This window comes from Ovis canadensis, chromosome 10, assembly GCF_042477335.2.
Source record: "Ovis canadensis isolate MfBH-ARS-UI-01 breed Bighorn chromosome 10, ARS-UI_OviCan_v2, whole genome shotgun sequence".
Taxonomy (NCBI): Eukaryota; Metazoa; Chordata; class Mammalia; order Artiodactyla; family Bovidae; genus Ovis; species Ovis canadensis.
Window position 1 is genome coordinate 91,618,922 of NC_091254.1, and position 19,154 is coordinate 91,638,075.

Genomic DNA, 19,154 nt, shown 5'->3' on the forward strand with positions numbered 1-19,154 from the left:
CTTAGCATTTATGGAGTTTTTTGCAGTTTTTTTCATGGTGTGGAGAGTGAAAACAGAGATAGTTCATTCTCAAATATTATCTTTTGATTTAGGAATCAATTTTTCAGGTAGTCTTCAAAATTCCTTACATATAAAAATTCCTTTCACCATCTACCATCCATCCATCCTTTACAAATACAGATTTTTTTAAAAAGTGAAACATTTAGATATAACTTAAATTTTATTGCTATCTACAGTACTTTATATTGATATTTTTCACTCTAGAGTAAAATAGGATACAACTGCAAACTGTGATGATTTTTTTCTTTCTCACTATATCATTTACGAACATATGGAAATAATAAAATCCTTTCTGCATCGTTATTCTAATTACCATTATTCATGCTCTTGCTTTAAATTGTTCAAGTTTAAGTGGTAGCGACATTTACTAGAGGTCAAGGCTAACTTTTTTGCTTGAGATTCCTTTTTTTTCAGGGGAAGGCAGCATCACCACTCAACTCATTAATGCAAATATGAGCATGTTAGAGGCAGACATTGCATATCTGAGTTCTGCCTCTGTGGGATTATCATGCTCTCTCAGAAAAGGAAATGTGTAAATAACTGCTTTTCTGCAATTCCAACTCAAGAAATAAACAGACTCATCTCCTCTCTGCTGATGTTTAATGTTTTTTGTGGGGAAATGATAAGTGGCATGCATAATAAATACCATGCACAAGGAAGGCACTCAAGGAGCAGATTAATAAAATCTGCTGGTGGAACTGATTCCACCTGAACAATGAGCAATCAAGAACTACAGGCTGAAGACTTCCTATGTATCCATCGCTATCGAAGGAATGATAAGAAATGTACAAATATAATCACAGAATTACAGATTCGGCGAAAAGATAGGAGAAAAGAGTCTTAGAATTATTCATCTAGTCAAGATGTCCTCTGAATGGCTTCCTCCTATCTATTTCACTTTAGAGGGTTTGTTTGCTTTTAAATCAGGATTTTTTCACACATCTTTGAAGCCCCAGTGCGTACAACACACAACCGCTGTCAACGGGAGGCATGGGAGAATGTGGGTTGATCTGAATGAGCAAATAACTGAATTTATGATTATACACATCTCTGCAGAGTTCTTGGCTCTTCAGCCTACATTTAAATGTTGAGTAATTATACCGAGCAGCAATAATCTTCTATATATTTCTTACACACTCTTTTGATATCAGACATGTGTTTAATTTTTGTGAGTCTTTGGTATAGTTAATATATATATATATATGTGTGTGTGTGTGTGTGTGTGCGTGTGTGTGTGTGTATAAAATGATGGGCCCACATGGAATCAATCCACTCTCTACTCAGGACCCAGAAAAGATGCTCAAAACCCCAGGAACCTGCAGACCAACTAAGGCAGGAGGGAACCTCCTTTGTTTCAGGAATGGGACTTGGGTAGGAGGGTCCTGCCGAGAGAAAACCAAACTAGTCTCAGAGGAAGCACAAGCTTAGGAAAAAATAAACAACAGACAGATATATTTATTTCATTAGTAATAAAAAAAAAATCTCAAAAGAGTTCACTTCTGGAGCAATCCACATTCGTTGTCACTGGAAACCTGCTCTTTACAGGATGTGCTTGTTCTAAACCACCCTTCAGGCCAGGAGGTGCCCAATGGCCCCAGGCCCATCATCTCAGGGAGAACCCTTGAGCTTTATAGGAAGGAGACGTCTCTCTTCCAGGACTGAAAACCAGCTGTTATTAGTTAGACATTCAATGTCTTTCTTTCTGTTTCTCTTACTTTATTTTTTTAAGTTTTAGCAAGATTCCTGTCTTTCCCTATTTTATCTTGATACTCCAGGTCACATATCTTGTCTATTCTTTCCAGATTGAACGGAGTGATCTCAGCTGGAACTTATCTCTGTGCACTTCCTCAAAGGCCAACCCATCTAGTCAGTGGGAAAGGTGAGCATTTTTACCGGTCATGTCATTCTGCTTACTTCATCAGGCTTGCCCGGTGGCTCAGTGGTAAAGAATCCGCCTCCCAATGTCGGAGATGCAAGTTTGATCCCTCAGTTGGGAAGGTCCCCTGGAGAAAGAAATGGCAACCCACTCCAGTATTCTTGCCTGGGAAATCCCATGGACAGAGGAGCCTGGCAGGCTACAGTCCATGGGTTCATGAAAGAGTGGGACATGACTGAGAGGCTGAACACACAACACCCTCTGCTTACTCCATGGGGGCTTGAAGTGGTCTATGAATTTGTAAATAACAGCAACAATGATAATAATAAAGAAATGGTAAATATAAAATCATTTATATTTTATATAATGATGTAGTGATGCAGACCCTTATTTATCAAGGGTGCTCCTTCAGCCACGTGCGTTAGAAATGCATCTTCAAAATTCTGAATTGAGGTTTAATTAACCTTTTAGGTGAATGTCCTGGAGTCTGGATATTTACAATGCTATCTGAGGAAGTCATATGTATAATGAGGATTGAGACTTTTTGCAAGAATATCCAAAGGTCTGATATATTGTCCCCATGTTACTAGCATCGTTTTTATAAAGGTACAAGATATGAATGTACTCAGCAAGTCCTCTGCTTTATTACCTGGTATCCCAAATTGCTCCCATTGATTCTGTATATTTACAAATCAGGCAAAATGTATTAGAAAGCTTTCTGAAGAAGTCATGCTATTTAATAAGGTTCTCCCTAACATCTAACTTCCCTCATGCAGATGTATAGACCCAACTTCTTCAGCTCTGTCTAATATTCTGGAGGGAAAGGAAAACACCATCATCCATCACATAACAATTCTTTCTCCACCTGCTAACCATTCTTAAGACAGCCTTAGATGGAGTCTTCCAGGACACATGACCTTCAGCATCACCCAGTCGTCGTTTAGTGGGGTTATTAACCCCTCTGGATATCCTGGTCCAACTGAAGGCAGCGTCTTCATCCACCCCAGCTCCCTCCTCCTTCTGGGTTTTGTTTTCTTCAAGGGAAGCATCACAGCTCACCAGGTTCTGATGTACTCATATCAGAGTGAGCCATGATTTTGTTGCCTCCCATATCCAGGCAACCACAGACTTCTTTCCATAACTGCTTTCTATTTATGTCGTTTTGGCTGTGCTGGGTCTTCATTGCTGCAGGGGCTTTCCTCTAGTTTCAAAGAGCGTGGCTACTCTAATTGTGGTACGCAGGTTTCTTTCTCATCACGGTAGCTTCTCTTGTGGTGGGGCATGGACCCTAGGGCTTAAGGGCTTTAGTAGTTGTGGCATCTGGGCTCATTAGCTGTGGCTCCAGGGTTCTAGAGCACAGGCTTTACAGTTTGGCACACGGGCTTAGTGGCTCCACTTCATGTGGGCGTCTTCCCAGATCAGGGATTGAACCCGTGTCTCCTACATTGGCAGGCAGAGGCTTTACCATTGAGCCACCAGGGAAGCCCTCCATAACGGCTCAAGAACCATCTTCAAATATCTTGCCACCCTTTCCAGTCCCTTAATTCCTAAGTTGCCAACACCAGTGTCTCTTGGCCCAGAAACAAACCTAACATGTGTCTAGAAACAGAGTTACCGTGTGCGGCGTGTCTTCCTTTATTCAGTCAAGGAGCTGTCACTGTGGCCACTGAAGCTCAGATTACAGGATTCATCTCATCCACTGCCTGGCAGATGCAGCAAAACAGGAAGTGGGAGGCATGGGTGGGCATCCCACCAGCCCTGGGGTAAATAGCAAGCAGTTTCCTGAGGAGTACATCAAGGCTGTATATTGTCACCCTGCTTATTTAACTTCTATGCAGAGTACATCATGAGAAACGCTGGACTGGAAGAAACACAAGCTGGAATCAAGATTGCCAGGAGAAATATCAATAACCTCAGATATGCAGATGACATCACCCTTCTGGCAGAAAGTGAAGTGGAGCTAAAAAGCCCTCTTGATGAAAGTGAAAGCGGAGAGTGAAAAAGTTGGCTTAAAGCTCAACATTCAGAAAATGAAGATCATGGCATCCGGTCCCATCATTTCATGGGAAATAGATGGGGAAACAGTGGAAACAGTGTCAGACTTTATTTTTGGGGGCTCCAAAATCACTGCAGATGGTGACTGCTGCCATGAAATTAAAAGACGCTTACTCCTTGGAAGAAAAGTGATGACCAACCTAGATAGTATCTTCGAAAGCAGAGACATTACTTTGCCAACTAAGGTCCCTCTAGTCAAGGCTATGGTTTTTCCAGTGGTCATGTATGGATGTGAGAGTTGGACTGTGAAGAAGGCTGAGCGCTGAAGAATTGATGCTTTTGAACTGTGGTGTTGGAGAAGACTCTTGAGAGTCCCTTGGACTGCAAGGAGATCCAACCAGTCCATTCTGAAGGAGATCAACCCTGGGATTTCTTTGGAAGGAATGATGCTAAAGCTGAAACTCCAGTACTTTGGCCACCTCATGTGCAGAGTTGACTCATTGGAAAAGACTCTGATGCTGGGAGGGATTGGGGGCAGGAGAAGAAGGGGATGACCAAGGATGAGATGGCTGGATGGCATCACGGACTTGATGGACCTGAGTCTGAGTGAACTCTGGGAGTTGGTGATGCATAGGGAGGCCTGGTGTTCTGCGATTCATGGGGTCGCAAAGAGTCAGACACGACTGAGCGACTGAACTGAACTTCCTGAGGATGGGTGTCCAGAGATGTCATTCAGAGACAAGACGGGTATCTTCTCTCACGCAAGAACTCACACAAGAGTTCATGGGCACAAGGAAGAACTCACACAAGACTCCCTGGGCACAGAAATACAGGGGAGGGATCATGTATACCTGTGGACGAGAAATTTCCAGGCAAGAAGACAAAGCGTTGGAGGGAGTTAGATACCGCACTGCAACATAACAAAGCGGTTCCATCTTTATGCCCAAACCTGAGCCATGAACAGAGGGCCAAACGTCAAGAAGCAATGAACGGTGTTCCATCTTGTTTCGCTAGAGCTGAGGACTGGGCGGAAGGATGTAGCGCTGATGGTGGGAGGCGGCCGGGAGGTGCGAGACTTGCCTGTCTGGGTGTTCTTATTAAGTGGAGGACAGACAACAACACAAATAAAGAAGCGTAAGTGAGAGATGCCTGCCAGCACAGAGCAGGGACAGCGGGGCCCCCTTTGTAGAGAGGGCCATGAAACTGTTTCTGAAAGAGACAACTATAGTATCAGAAAAACCATCTCAGGCCAACTAGATAAGACTTTGAGGTCCCTGAAAATACTTTTCTTCAGAATACATAGCATTTAGCTTTCCTCCTCCTTAATTACAGACTGTTTCAGCACCCCGCTACCCCATGCCAACACACACAGTCAGTGTGTATGTATAGTTTCAGCGTCCAGATACCCCAGGGCCTGAGCGAAGAAGCGTGCAGCACTGCTTCAAATTTCTACAAAGTTCAACTTAGCAGCAGATGAAGTTAGGGAAGTCAAATATTTTATCTCACCCAGTGCTAGTTTCTGGGCCTGGGTCGTCTGCCTACCAATTTCCACCAAATCTACTCTCACCATTTTGGTCTAAAGCTACCATCATCGTCCCCACCAGCCATGGAAACAATGCCTGTTGTGTGGAGGTTGGTCGTTGGGCTACCAGCTTTAGAATCACCCACCAGTGAAGGAGGGATTCTTATTAAACTGTGGATTCCTGGGCCTCCCCCCAGACGTATTGGATTGAAATATCTAGAGGTCCACCCAAGGAATCTTTATTTTTCCCATTTGTCCATGTGACTCTTACGAGTCCTGATATCGACAATGCTTTCTCTTGGTTTGATTTTAAAATCTACATGGAAAGGAATTGTCTTCCTCTCCACTTGCATTACTTGGTTAAGAGACTCAGATGAAACACAGATTTCAGGAGAACACCAGGGCTCACTGTTTCTCCAAATGCCTGCATTGGGGTAACAGAAACATTTACAGCCCCACTTTGGAAAACAATATTCACATAAATGTCAGCCTGTGATAAGACAATGAAAATGAATCTTTATACATTTCATGTACATTTCTTTTACCTCATCATTGAGAAAAGTCAACCAGATTGAAACCAGAATTTTAACACCCCCAATTATCTTAAAGCATCCAAGGAACATGTTTTCCCGCCTTAGATCCAAGATCCTGGGTTTTATCCATTTTATCATCAGTCTCCTTTCTTTCCTTCCCCCACAACCCCTCACTTTCTTATATCAGAAACACCCTTTGGCTTCAAATATTCTCTATTTCTGCCCAACTGATGAATGTTATTTTTCTTTCATCCCAAGTTTTCTTGAGTGTTTGGAATTTACATTCGAACCTTAACTTTCTATGGAGGATTAACTTAGTCTTTCAAAGTTGTAGGTTGTTTGGAAGGGAAAAAACAAGCAAACAAACAAAGAAACAAAAAGAAACCCCCCCTTGACTGTTCCTCACAGCACTATAAATAGTTTGGAGTTGGTCAACATGCATTTTGTTTCCTAAACATTATTTTAAACTAATTCTTTTAAAAAGTAGTTCCTTGTCAGTTTCTGTTCTGTGACCTTACAGCCTCTGTTCTACCTTCAAGCAAACTGCATCTGACATCAAATCTCTTGGGAGGCCTCATCAAGTAACATATTAGATCCATTATGACCACAAAAGAAATGACTATTGTCATGTTGATGAAAAGATTCCACAGGGAGCAAGTGCCTTCAGCATCGGAAATGTGATTGCTTACATCTCAGTCAAGATTCCTTCTTTCATCCCCCTGAGGTGAAATTATCTGACAAATGAAATATCTTTATTTGGATGGCAAGGGATTATGAGAGTTTCAAGTCAGATTCCAAGAGCGACTTTCATTTAATGGAACTTACTTTGAGAGATCTCAGTATTTCATTGCCTACATTCCAAATCTATAGATCCTCAATAAAACTGACCTCATGTCAGACAGTAGTCTAATTTGATCTTTTAAAAGTGGGCACAAAACAGACTCCTTCATTTCTCAGACTTCAATCTTTATATCAAATTTTTTCTTTAAATCGTAGCTTGAGTGGAGTTTTCCTTTTAAAAATGTTACTCAGCTTAGTTCAAAACTTCTAGGTTAGGTTAACCCATGTTAGCTTTAAAGTTTAAGCTCAAACGTTACATGGAATACATTTTAAGAATATTAAACACCCAGTATATAATAGCAATATGTACTTCCCAGGTGGTGTTAATATCAATATATACTTCGCAGGTGGCTCAGCGGTAAAGAATCTGCTTGCCAATGCTGGAGAAGCATGAGATTCTGGTTCAGTCCCTGGGTCCTGAAGATCCCCTGGAGGAGGAAATGGCAACCCACTCCACTATTCTTGCCTGGAAAGTTCCACGGACAGAGGAGCCAGGTGGGCTACAGTCCATGGGGTCCCAAAGAGTCAGACACGACTGAATGAGTGCGCATACATATGATATCCAAATTCCCCCCGACAAATATTTTCTAATTTTCTTTTACTTGAGATTCCCCAAAAGAAACAGATTATGTTTCAAATGATACTTCTTAATGTTTTAAATTAATAAATCCCTAGGTAACAATTCTCTAAAGATTTTTATGACATCATCTTGTGTTTATAACTTCTTGCTAGAATAGGTGCCAGACCATATTATGAAAAATGTCTGGTGCGTAAAAGCCTTATGGTGCAACAGTTAAAAGTGATCTAATGAGTCTGACTAATAAGGCTCAAATCCTATCTTCTCTTTTTACTGGTGACTGATGGCTCTTCAGGCTCTCTGTGTATCCCTAAGATAATTTTAATGGTATTTGCTTAATTGGTTGGGAGGATTAAATGAGCTAAGACTGCAATACACTTAGAACAGTACTAGGGAGAGTACTAGGTAAATATTAACCATTATTATCATTATATATTATAGTAACTGTGATATTGTCTTGTGCTAGATTCTTATTTTACTAGGTTCTCAGAAACCAATTACGGAATAAAGGACTGAATGTGGGAAAACATTCCCTTCTCCTGAAGTATTTGAAGTTCAAATTCCATTACCTTGAAATAAACAGAGCACTTTCACTAGAGAATATTAGTAAAAACTGGAAATCACACTCGATTTGGGTCTAAATCCTTTTTCTATAAGATGCTGAGGATTCTAAGGGCCTGGCCTGGGCAGGGGTAAGCTGGGTGAATAGAGTGCTCCTTCCTAAGTCCTGGGTTCAGAGCAGAGAGTCAAATCTGAGAAGAAGAGAAAGCCCAAGTCCTGCAAATCAGAAACTCAATGACCTCAACTGGAAGGCCCAAAACCAAATAACTGGAGAACCTGGGAGGTGACGGCAGAAAACAGCAGGTCGGATGAAAAGCCTGCCGCTCTTCCCGGGACAAATCCTGGCGCGTGCTGCTCCCCCGAGATGTGCTTCTTGGGGAGAAAGACCTTATTTAAGGTGTTGAGGACTGAACCAGGCAGCTGGCTCTGTCCTCAACCTATTCTTATCCCACCACTTACACTGCACCGAACGTAACCAGTACTTGGATTTTAAGCTAAGACACAGACTCACTCTGATATTCTCTACCTTTAAAAAAAATGCCATCCAGGTGCAACCTCATCACAAGGAAACAGCATCTCAGAAGCAAAAGAGATCAAACAAACATTCATACTCCCCCTGACATCAATGCCTACACTAGAGCAGGAAGACATGATAAAATCATCCGCAGGATCAGAACTAGAGGCGATGGCAGAAACTGCATCTGATCACTTTCAGGCATCTCAGAGATGACGGGGGAGATGAAGAAACAAAAATAAGCGCACACACGTCAAATCAATGAAACTGACTTCATTTGAGATAAGGCATCTCTAGGAAATGATCTTTATCTGAGTAGAGCTTTTCTAAAGGGGAGATGGGGAATTCCAGCTGTCTCTGGCTCCCAATATGTTGAATATTCATCTTGGGCAACTGAATGCAATTTGCATAATGCAGGACCCAGGTCTGCAAGTAGAAATGGCCTTCAGGCAATGAGAAAGAAGTTTTCAGAAAGACTAGAGCCTGTCTCAGCTCAACAGGAAGGGAATCCACGCCTCACATTTTATTTTCCTTGACAGGATTTTCCCAGATTTTGCTGAAGAAAATATGTCACATTTCATGGGAGTCCCCAGAGCACCCTTCTGCTCTGCTTAAATTTTAGCAGTGTGTATGTGCGTGCGTAAAATGTATGTACGTATACATTTTTTAATGACAGTATTTAACAACAGAGTTTTAAAGAATTCATAGTAAGATGACAGGCAAACCCAAATAAGAGAATCTCCTCTGAGGCTCCATGACTTTAATCTGTCAGTTTTTGCTCAAGGGATAATGGAAAGAAGTATTTCCATCTTAAGTCTCTATTGCTTGGACCCGCGGCAGATACGAATTCTAACTGCATTATAATATATGTACACAGCACATCTGAATGCGAATCACTCGTAAACAGTAAATATTACAGAAAAGAATGGAAAGGGGCTCAGATGCTAATACACATTAATACAAAACCAAGACTTGCTTACATTTAAATGCGATATACATTTTGATATTAGAAATATTTTCCCAGTAAAACACTTACTCAATCTCATTTCTTGTTTTTTAAAAGAACTACTCTCTTCTAAATTTTCTCTTCTAGAATTACATTTATTCTGTTTCTTTTTGTAAAATAATCTTTTACAAGAAACTCCCTAACAAAAGTACATTTCTAAATAGTAATAGGAAAAAATTACATTAATATCAACCCTTTCTAATAGCAATTAGGTAATAAAATTTCGTTTGGGTTTAAAAGTGGACAGATATTACTGCACTTTTCTTAGCCTGTAAAGTATCAGCCTATTGTGTTCTTTGCCTTACATTTAAAAAGAAGGAAAGAAAATGATCTGCTTATATAACATCACCCACCTAACAGCAAAGTTAAAAATTGGAATATTTGAATAAAGTGGATAAGATCTCTTAAAAAAAAGTCAATTCCTTCAAAATTTCTCAATTTTTGATGAACTGGGACATATAAAAATATGCAAACAGACGACGTTAAGAGGTAATGTTCCTCTTCTGCTTGATACACTGACGCATTTTCAAACCCTGCTGAATCAGGAGTTAACAGCTCCTAGGCGCTGTCAGAAAGGTCAGACACTAGAGCGAAACTGAAAGCATTCTCCTTCTTGTGGTGGCTGCTATGGCTGTCCTGCAGGCCTTAGATGGATGGCCAATACCTTGGATGTGTTACTTACTGATGGGTAGAGGTAACCTTCTCCATTCATGGCTACGTACAACCCTGTCTTCACTCCCTGGATTGCAACGACGCGCAGTCCCACTGGTATGAGGTTGAACAGGGCTGCAAAGAGAAAGACGGTCCGTCACCAACGGGCAGGGGGAAGCAGAGTACCTACCCCCATCACTTTGCTGTTTCTTTTGTCCGATTTGAGAGACATTATGTCTGTTATAACCTTCTGAGAGGGTCCACTCCATTTCCTTCTATCTCTCTATTTAAGAAGGTTCTGTTATGAGTAAAGATAGCACGTGAGCTCTGATTTGTAGACCTTAGCAGGCTCCCTATAGCATTCTGAAGAACAGTGGGGTAATAAACAGAATCAAGCCTATAATCACGACTCCAGCACCACAGTCTCCGATACCATTTGATACCAGAAAAAATCAGCTAGGAAGACTCTCAAAGAGCCGAATTTTATTTTAAAGATTTGTGTTTTCTTTTTTAATGTGGACCGTTTTTAAAAGTCTTTATTGAATTTGTTACAATGTGGTTTCTGTTTTACGTTTTGGTTTTTCTCTCACAAGGTGTGTGGAATCTTAGCTTCCTGACTGACCAGCGATCAAATCCATACTCCCTGAATTGGAAAGTTAAGTCTTAACCACTGGACCACCAGGAAGGTACCCTAAAAGAGGACAATTTTAAAAGCCCAAGTTGAGTGTTTATTCTGGTCTTTTAGGTGGAAAGTTTGCTTCATTACTGCAATGTAATACAGGCAAGAAGTTTAAAAGGTAATTCCAAAGCTAAATTACTCTTGCAGAACCAACATGACATGCCAGCGGAGCCCAGAAAAGATGTGCACCTGCCCACGTGCTAAATTTAGAAAGAACTAATCACACCGAATGGCATACGAATTTCAGAGAGGGAATTTTCTTCATTAATATTTCATAAAATTATGAGTGAACATCAAAACAAAGAAGGAAAAGTGTTCAATTTTACCCCCTGAAGAGATATGAATGTTTCCATGTTTTATTTCTTCCTTTATTGACCAAAAATGTACTCGTATGTAAGTTTCACACTGCAGATAGCAATGTTATCATTGATTTTTTTTAAGTCCTAATTAACATCCTTAATAATGCATTTCCTTGCCAGGGTTATATACGACTGTGTAGTGAGCATTTTAGCATCATTCTTATTTTTCCCCTTTGGCCAGATGAGGGATTGAACCCTCATCCCTTGCAATTAAATGCAAGAGTCTTAACCACTGAATCTCCTAGGAAGGGTCTAGCATCATTCTTGGTGATGATTGCTTGGAGATTTTATTATAGACACATTTATAAGATTATCATTAATTATGAGAGGTAATCTGCTCCTATTTGCATTCTTAATTCAAGTCTAGAATTAAGTAAGAGAACTAGCCCAGAAGAGGCAATGAAAGCACTGAAGTGTTGAAGTAAACGTACAAGGAAAATATCTTAGGTTTAGGCTCTTGTTTGTATTCCATGAAGAACAAATAATTGGAAACCTGTGGGCAATTTTGACTTAAATCTGTGGGGCTACTCAGCACATAATTTTAAATGGACTTTCTACATTGTGTTCTATTTAATTCCGAGGCACATGTTTTCTCTGATCGAGTCGGGGGAGATTACACCCTCTCTTCCAATTACTATATGTTACTGATCTTGGGATCTCAAGATGTCTGTACTACTCAGATGATGAAATGAGAATGGCTGGCTGTGACCCTTGAGAATTAACCCTACAAGAACATTCAGGGGCATCAGGTTTTGTGGATATTCACTTTCAGGAGGCAAACTAGCATTGAACTGTCTTCTCTAGGACTCTAGAGGCTTATAATACCCTTACAGAGGAATAAGGCGTATGTTTGCTTATTTCTATTATACTATTTAATGTTAAACATGAGCGTGGAGTTATTGAATATTTGCGGCATGGCAACTTTCAGCATTTCTTCTTTTGTAATTTTTTGGCTGCGCTCTGCAGCAGGTGGGATGTCAGTCACCCAACCAGGGATTGAACTCAAACCCTCTGAATTGGAAGTGCAGAGTCTTAACCACTGGACAACCAGGGAGGTCTGCTCAGTATTCCTTCCTCATGGAAGAAAGTCATGGGATGTTTTCACTCTCTTCTATATCACCTGAACTGTCCCATCTTGCTAATATTTTGAAAGGATTGGTACCATAGGATAATTCCTGATTTACTTGCAAAAGTTTTTAGGGAAAACCATAATTATGCATCTGCCCATGCAAACTATTCTATCTGAACCTATTCAAATGTATTTATTCTAACCTTCATATATGTCCGATGGTCCTGTGTGTGTGCTCAGTCATGTCTGACTCTTTGCGACAGGGTTTTGACTGAGACCTGAATTATAAAATAATAGTTCTTATCATTTATAGGAGGAAAACAGAAAGTGAATCCACAGAATCACTGCAATGCGGAAGCCCACTCCATGATAACATAATAACAACAGATACTCACATTAATTGAAACATTATTATGGGTTTTCAGCCCTTTTATGTCTAACACAATTATAAAGCAATCCCACGAGGCCTGGGGAAGTAAGAATAATGAAGATGTTCATGCTACTTTGTCCATTCTGGGGAACATTCCAGTCTCCATATGATAGGTAATTTCATTCAACCCTGGCTGCACTTTAAAACTAGCTGTATTCACATAGACAGGATGAAAAAAAGTGAAAAGAGAAAGCAAACTCACTCAGTCGTGTCCAGCTGTTTGCGACTCCATGGACTATAGCCCGCCAGGCTCCTCTGTCCATGGGATTTTCTAGGCAACAGTACTGGAGTGGGTTGCCATTTCCTTCTCCAGGGGATCTTCCTGACCCAGGGATCGAACCTGGGTCTCCAGCATCGCAGACAGACGCTTTACTGTCTGAGTCACCAGAGAAGCCTTATAAGACAGGATGGCTATGCCCAACTCCAGGGCAATGAAATTAAATCAGTCTCTGGGAGTGGGTTTAGGGCATCAGGAACTTTTTTTTTTTTTTTAAAAAAAGGCTCCTCAAATGATCCTAGCCTACAGACAAGGTGAGAACCACTTTCCTGAGGCCTGTCAAACAGTGGGCATTGTGAGGGAACAGCTGGTTTTATACATCAGGTTACCAGGTTGGGAATCTCTAAGGTAAGAGGGATTAGTTTGGGTGGGGCTTTAATCTAGCAATAAAGACTGACACATGAATATTTCTATGGCCCTCTTCTGCTTTCAGTATCTGTTAGTGGGAACAGTGGCCTTTAAGAGCACAGGAAAAATCCCAAGCTTTTGGCCACTTGCCAAAAGTAAACTGAAGAAAAAAATCATTCTGTAATCAAATAATTAGATTTGATTCTCTAATCATGGTAGTGCTTACCTTTGGTGCATAAAAGGGAAGCTCTAAGAATTTCAAAGCAACGCACTCTGTAAAATGAGTGTGATGATAAAGTATCCTGGGATTTCACTTCCGTTTGTGAAAGATGTTTCCAGGGCACTAGAAGCCTGGGTAAGCAGGTGAGTTGCTTCAGAATCTCTGTTAGAACCAATTATCCACCCTTTCCCATTTTCTTGCCCAGAAAGTTGTAGATCTCAGCTGGTGATCCTGGGAGGGCATCAGCGTCAGGGCATTAGGTTTGCCTGCTGCCCTTTCTCCCTTTCAAGGCATTTAAATCTTTTGACCAAGAAAGCTTAGCAGGGTGGTTCTGACTTTGCCTAGTTCTGTGCCGTGCTGTGCTTAGTTGCTCAGTCAGAGTCACGTCTGACTCTTTGTGACCCCATGGACTGTAGCCTGCCAAGGTCCTTGGTCCATGGGATTCTCCAGGCAAGAATACTGGAGCGAGTTGCCAGGCCCTCCTCAGGACTGCATCTCCGTCCTGACCCAGGGATCGAATTCAGGTCTCCCGCATTGCAGGTGGATTCTTTACCAGCTGAGACACCAGGGAAGCCCTTACTAGATCTAAGTAATCTCATATTTACTAGTGGGCTAGCAATGAGCTCCAGTCATGCAGGCTCAAGCCTCAGTTCTCTCATTTGGTGACTTTCAGGATGCATTCAGGGTGACTTTTAGGTTATTCCTCTTTATTTTTCCTGCCAATGGATGACTAATCTTTGTTTCGTATTCATAGAAATAGCAAAAAACTGGAATGTTTGTGAACAATTACATCACACTCTGAAGCAAAATGGAGAAGGAAATGGCAACCCACTCCAATATTCTTGCCTGGAGAATCCCATGGACAGAGGAGCCTGGTGAGCTACAGTCTTTGGAGTTACAAAGAGTCGGACATGACTGAGTGACTTAGCTCAAGCAAAGAGGGCAGTGCTCTACTGAGGACCTGTCTGTCAGCATCTCTGACGCTCTCACCTTCATTTCTAAAGATCACTTTTCAGGGCTAATGATTTTCTCAGAATGTATAAGACTACTGTGATGAACCAGAGAAAAGAAGGTATCTTAAAATTCATCCTAAAAACTTGTGCTTTTCAGTTAAGATGGTGATACTATGAAAAAGTTGAGTTAATTAGTAATTCCCATTGCTTTTACAAAGCTGCTATAATCCTGCAACGTTTTATAAATTTTGCAGTCATGCAGTTTTCATAACCTTTTGAGGAGGGAACATCTATCTCAACCTGTTTTATTCTGTTCTGCTTTGTCTTTGCAAATGTTAAAACAGTAAGGAGACTAACCTAACTGACTTAAAGGGCACAGAAAACACAGTGGTAACTTGTAAGAAAAGAAGCTGTGGGTTAGATCTTTGCATAGGAATGGAAGCTCTTGCAGGCCAGTCACTATGATTTGGTTCTGATTTGCTTGTCCACTGGGGTTCTCATGCCTGCCTGGTTCCCAGAACTGTTCCTCACTAGCACTGGGGGGGGATTAGAAAGGATTTCAAGTGCCATACAAAGATTCTCTTCCAGGGAAAAAGCCTCATACATTTACTGAACAGAAGGTCCAGTATCTTTTAGTATCTCAGCTTCCCAGTCCAGTGTTTAATACTATGCAGATAACCAGATGTAATCATGTGTGTGTATAATTTCTACACCTGCACTTTCATAATTTAGAAAATATTGTGCTGTTTATTCAACTGTGATGCAATACGCTTTTAAAAAAAGTGTCTACTGATACTTCTTAACTTGATATTTATTCCATCATGAATAAAAACCTTTTTTGACACTACAAAAACAAAAGGAGAAGGTAGGGAAAAAACTCATAAAACATTTGCTTGAAGGAAACTATTTTTTCAAGAAGTCCAGCTAAGCAGCATTTTCGTATAGCTATAATTTTTCTTTCTTTTTTTGAAAATTTTTCTTTGATGGAGGACATCAGCCTCTAGTCTGATAAATCAGAGTATCATAGCTCTTATAGTGATCAGACTTACAGAAAACTTGCTTTCATGCTCTACTAGACTCTGGCCAAAGAAAATCAGAGACATTGAAGACATGAGAAGTTAGGAATCTAAAGTCCATGTCCCTCACGACTCTAACACACAAGAAAAAGAGAATGCCTTTTGTCAAAGAGTGGGTGAGGAGTTTAAAGTAGGGAAAGGAAAATTAGCAGATATATATATTCATACATATATATATAATATATATAATATATATTAACATGAATCAGAAGAAACTAACATCTTCTGCAGGTCAGAGATGGTTAAGTGCTGATGATTTTGAGAGTTCAACCTAATATCAGAATCCCAACAGGTAAACAATGTTTGGTGCCAATCTTATGAATAAAAATGTCTTCTCTTTCTTTCCTGTGTCTGAATTGCTTTACCTTCCCTTTTTCTAAATCAAGAGGAAATAAAGCAAACAAAAATCAATGAACAAATATGACAGAGAAAAATCTAAAGTTCAAAAGGACTACATAATAGAAACAAGGAGACGACAAGGTTAAAAATTGAATAGGAGGAAAATATAGATAAAGAAAATATTTAAAGTTGAAAGAAAAATTTAAAAATGAAGTAATGTCCGAAGTCTAAAATACAAACACAATGTTTGGGAAAATAATGATATTTCACTTAGCAACACCAAATGCAAAAATAGCCTACTTTATATTATTAGCTTCTCTCAGAATCGGTGTATCTGAACAGTTGATGACTAGACTTTAAAACAGGAGCTGTCTATAATTTGGTTATATGTATTCAAAGCCTCCTTCTTCCCATGGAATAATGTTCTGTTATGTGAAGGATCAATGCTAAATCGATGAAAAGATTCATATCCACTAGTAACTTGTGATTAAATATTTCCAATAAAATTGATTTTTGCTTTTCACTCATTCTCCTGAGCAACGAAAAGTGTCTACTTTTGAAATGATATGCTAAATTAAAGGGAATCAGAGGCCAGTATGCACAGAAAATAGGAAACAGAAACACAGAAAGTTGAAGAAGAGTGCCAGAGTAAAAATACAAAGAAAAGTTATACGTAAAGAAATAGTAAAACGAAGACAGACATGAAAACAATGGAAGGTGGGTGGGTTTTTTAATTTAAAACAACAGCACAGATCCAATTTTATAACTAAATAATTCATACAATGCATTAAAAAGCACACAGCCTTCATGTTCCCTCTATAAAGAAAATATTATCTTGTTGAACACAAAGAATTTGAAAAATAACACTTCTATTATTTGAAACAACTAATCCTTATTGTTCTTGAATGTACACAGTTATCATTAAGAAGCTACACAGATGTACACCCATGGCTGGTTCACGTGAATGTACGGCAAAAGCCACTACAATATTGTAAAGTAATTAGCCTCCAATTAAAATAAATAATTTACAAAAATAAAGAAGAAGCTACAAGTCTCACAAAGATAAAACTTTCAAAGTTAACAGGTAATCAACAGGTAATCAACTTTCATCTGAATGCATTAGTGCAGTTACTTTGATGATAACGAGATTCAAGTAACAATAACACTGGATATGACAACTGCTTGGGGAAGAAACTGAAAAGATGAATAATTATCTTAAAATGACAGGTGTCTTTTGTGGTTCTATGAATATTTCCATCCAGGTGGTCCAAGGAGAATTGTCAATGGCACTCTAGGGTATAACATTTGTAAAAATGAACGCTCGTAACCCAATATTTGCAAATGTATTTGTAAAGTCATTTAAGCAGCAGCATCTCTTCTACCAATTGTGTGAACCGGTGGCCTGGGGTGGTCACTTACTAGAATTAGTGCTGTCGTCCTTGGTCCCGTCGAGAGCTCCATCGGGGTGCATTTGCAAGTAGTAGCCTTGCCTGCAATATAACCTGGTCACTATACCCTTGAGCTGGGGATCTGAAAGGCAAACACAGAGGTCATAAGCCTCACAATGCATAGCAATAGAATTTCTTTTTTCTTCCCTGTTTCTTTTCTTTCTTTTTCAGAAGTAAGAGGGTATTTTCTAGAAACATTTTATAGAAGCACCTTTTATTTTATGTTTCCCAGAAATGTCTCTGCATTTCTCAAGCCTGGAAGATGCTGATCACAGGAGGTGAAGAAAATGCCGTCATAAACTTATTTTACGTAAAGTCATAAAGCCATAAACTTTAGATAACAGGTCTTTAAAAAAAAAACCTGACATGTATGTATTTAAATAATTAGTTAAAATGATTAAACTACTTAATCTATTTAGCTATTAGCTAAGTCCTAAACTAACTAGCTTAATAGTTTAAACTAATATCATTCAGGATGGTTGGACAAGAATTTTGCAAACTCCTGGCTTTAAGAAACCATATCAAAGGCTTTTTAACGGAATTTTTTTTTTTCACTTAATTTGACAAGTAATCCCTAAATGTGAAAAACTTTTATTAAAAAAAAAAAAAGCCATACTAACATTTGGTACACATTGTCAGAAAAAGCCCTGATACGGAGGGTGTTTCCTTGATGTTTAAACAGTCACCCTAACTTGCACAGAAGTATTGTGCAAGTATTGTATCAGTATTTACTGATGTGATGCCCAGTAAAATGTGAAAATCAGCTTCTGGACTGAGGGGGAGACACAGTAAAACCTAAGCTCTCTGGCCGTCAGTCAGTCAGTTCAGTCGCTCGGTTGTGTCCGACTCTTTGCAACCCAGTGGACTGCAGCACGCCAGGCTTCCCTGTCCATCACCAACTCCCAGAGTTTACTCAAACTCATGTCCATTGAGTCGGTGATGCCATCCAACCACCTCATCCTCTGTCATCCTCTTCTCTTCCTGCCCTCAGTCTTTCCTAGCATCAGGGTCTTTTCCAGTGAGTCAGCTCTTCGCATCAGGTGGACAAAGTACTGGAGCTGTATTGCATTCAACATTGCATTCAGCTCCAGCTGAATCTCCAATAATCTCTGGCCATAATCCAGACCAAGTAGATGAATTAGACAGATAATCCTATATAATTTATATAACCACAAGGGATAGTAAAATTATACTCTATGGATTTTTATTCTTGTCTCAAATAGCTTAAGCTCAAGGGCAGTGGAAGTTTATTACAGTCAAAAGGGAAATTACACGGTAACAGACTTCTCATTAGATGATTCATCGGAGAGATAGCCAGTCTAGTGATCTGGTGCTTCACAAACAGCCAACTGTACCTTCAAAAATAAATATTTGCATGTGGCTTTTCAAAGGTCACCACCATCTCATGACTAGATTTGATGGGAGACATCAGAATCCTCCCCATGGCAACTAGCATGTCTCTACAACCCCTGAATGAGATATGCAAATGTGATCATGCTGTCAAAATAGGCAGTTGTTACAGAATGATGAAACCGAGCATGTTGTAATTGATCAAAAAATGATGGATGGCAAACAGGTGAACACACACAAAAAAATGTGCAAAAACAAACCAAAAAAGCTGTTCAAAGCAGAATATCCTCAGCCTTTTGTTTAGTTCTCAAGAAATTAAAAAGAATGACAGCATCTGTTTCTATGTACATCTGATGTAACTGATGTTTGAGAAATGGCCCCACGGCACAGATTTTCTTCAAAGATATTGTGATATTGAAAAATCTGGAAAATAATGCATGAAAACCACAGCATGACAGCATTCGTGTAATC

General features: G+C 39.8%; 1 protein-coding gene across 2 annotated transcripts in view; it reads right to left on the bottom strand.

Moving 5' to 3' along the window:
• Positions 1-19,154, bottom strand: part of FGF14 (fibroblast growth factor 14) — a 649,969-nt gene that overhangs the window by 102,558 nt on the left and 528,257 nt on the right. For both annotated transcript variants that reach the window (XM_069602442.1, XM_069602443.1), the window contains exons 2-3: positions 17,305-17,415; positions 10,167-10,270 (exon numbers count right to left, since the gene is read on the bottom strand). In XM_069602442.1, the coding sequence (XP_069458543.1) occupies positions 10,167-10,270; positions 17,305-17,415 (215 nt within the window). The remainder of the gene's footprint in view (positions 1-10,166; positions 10,271-17,304; positions 17,416-19,154) is intronic.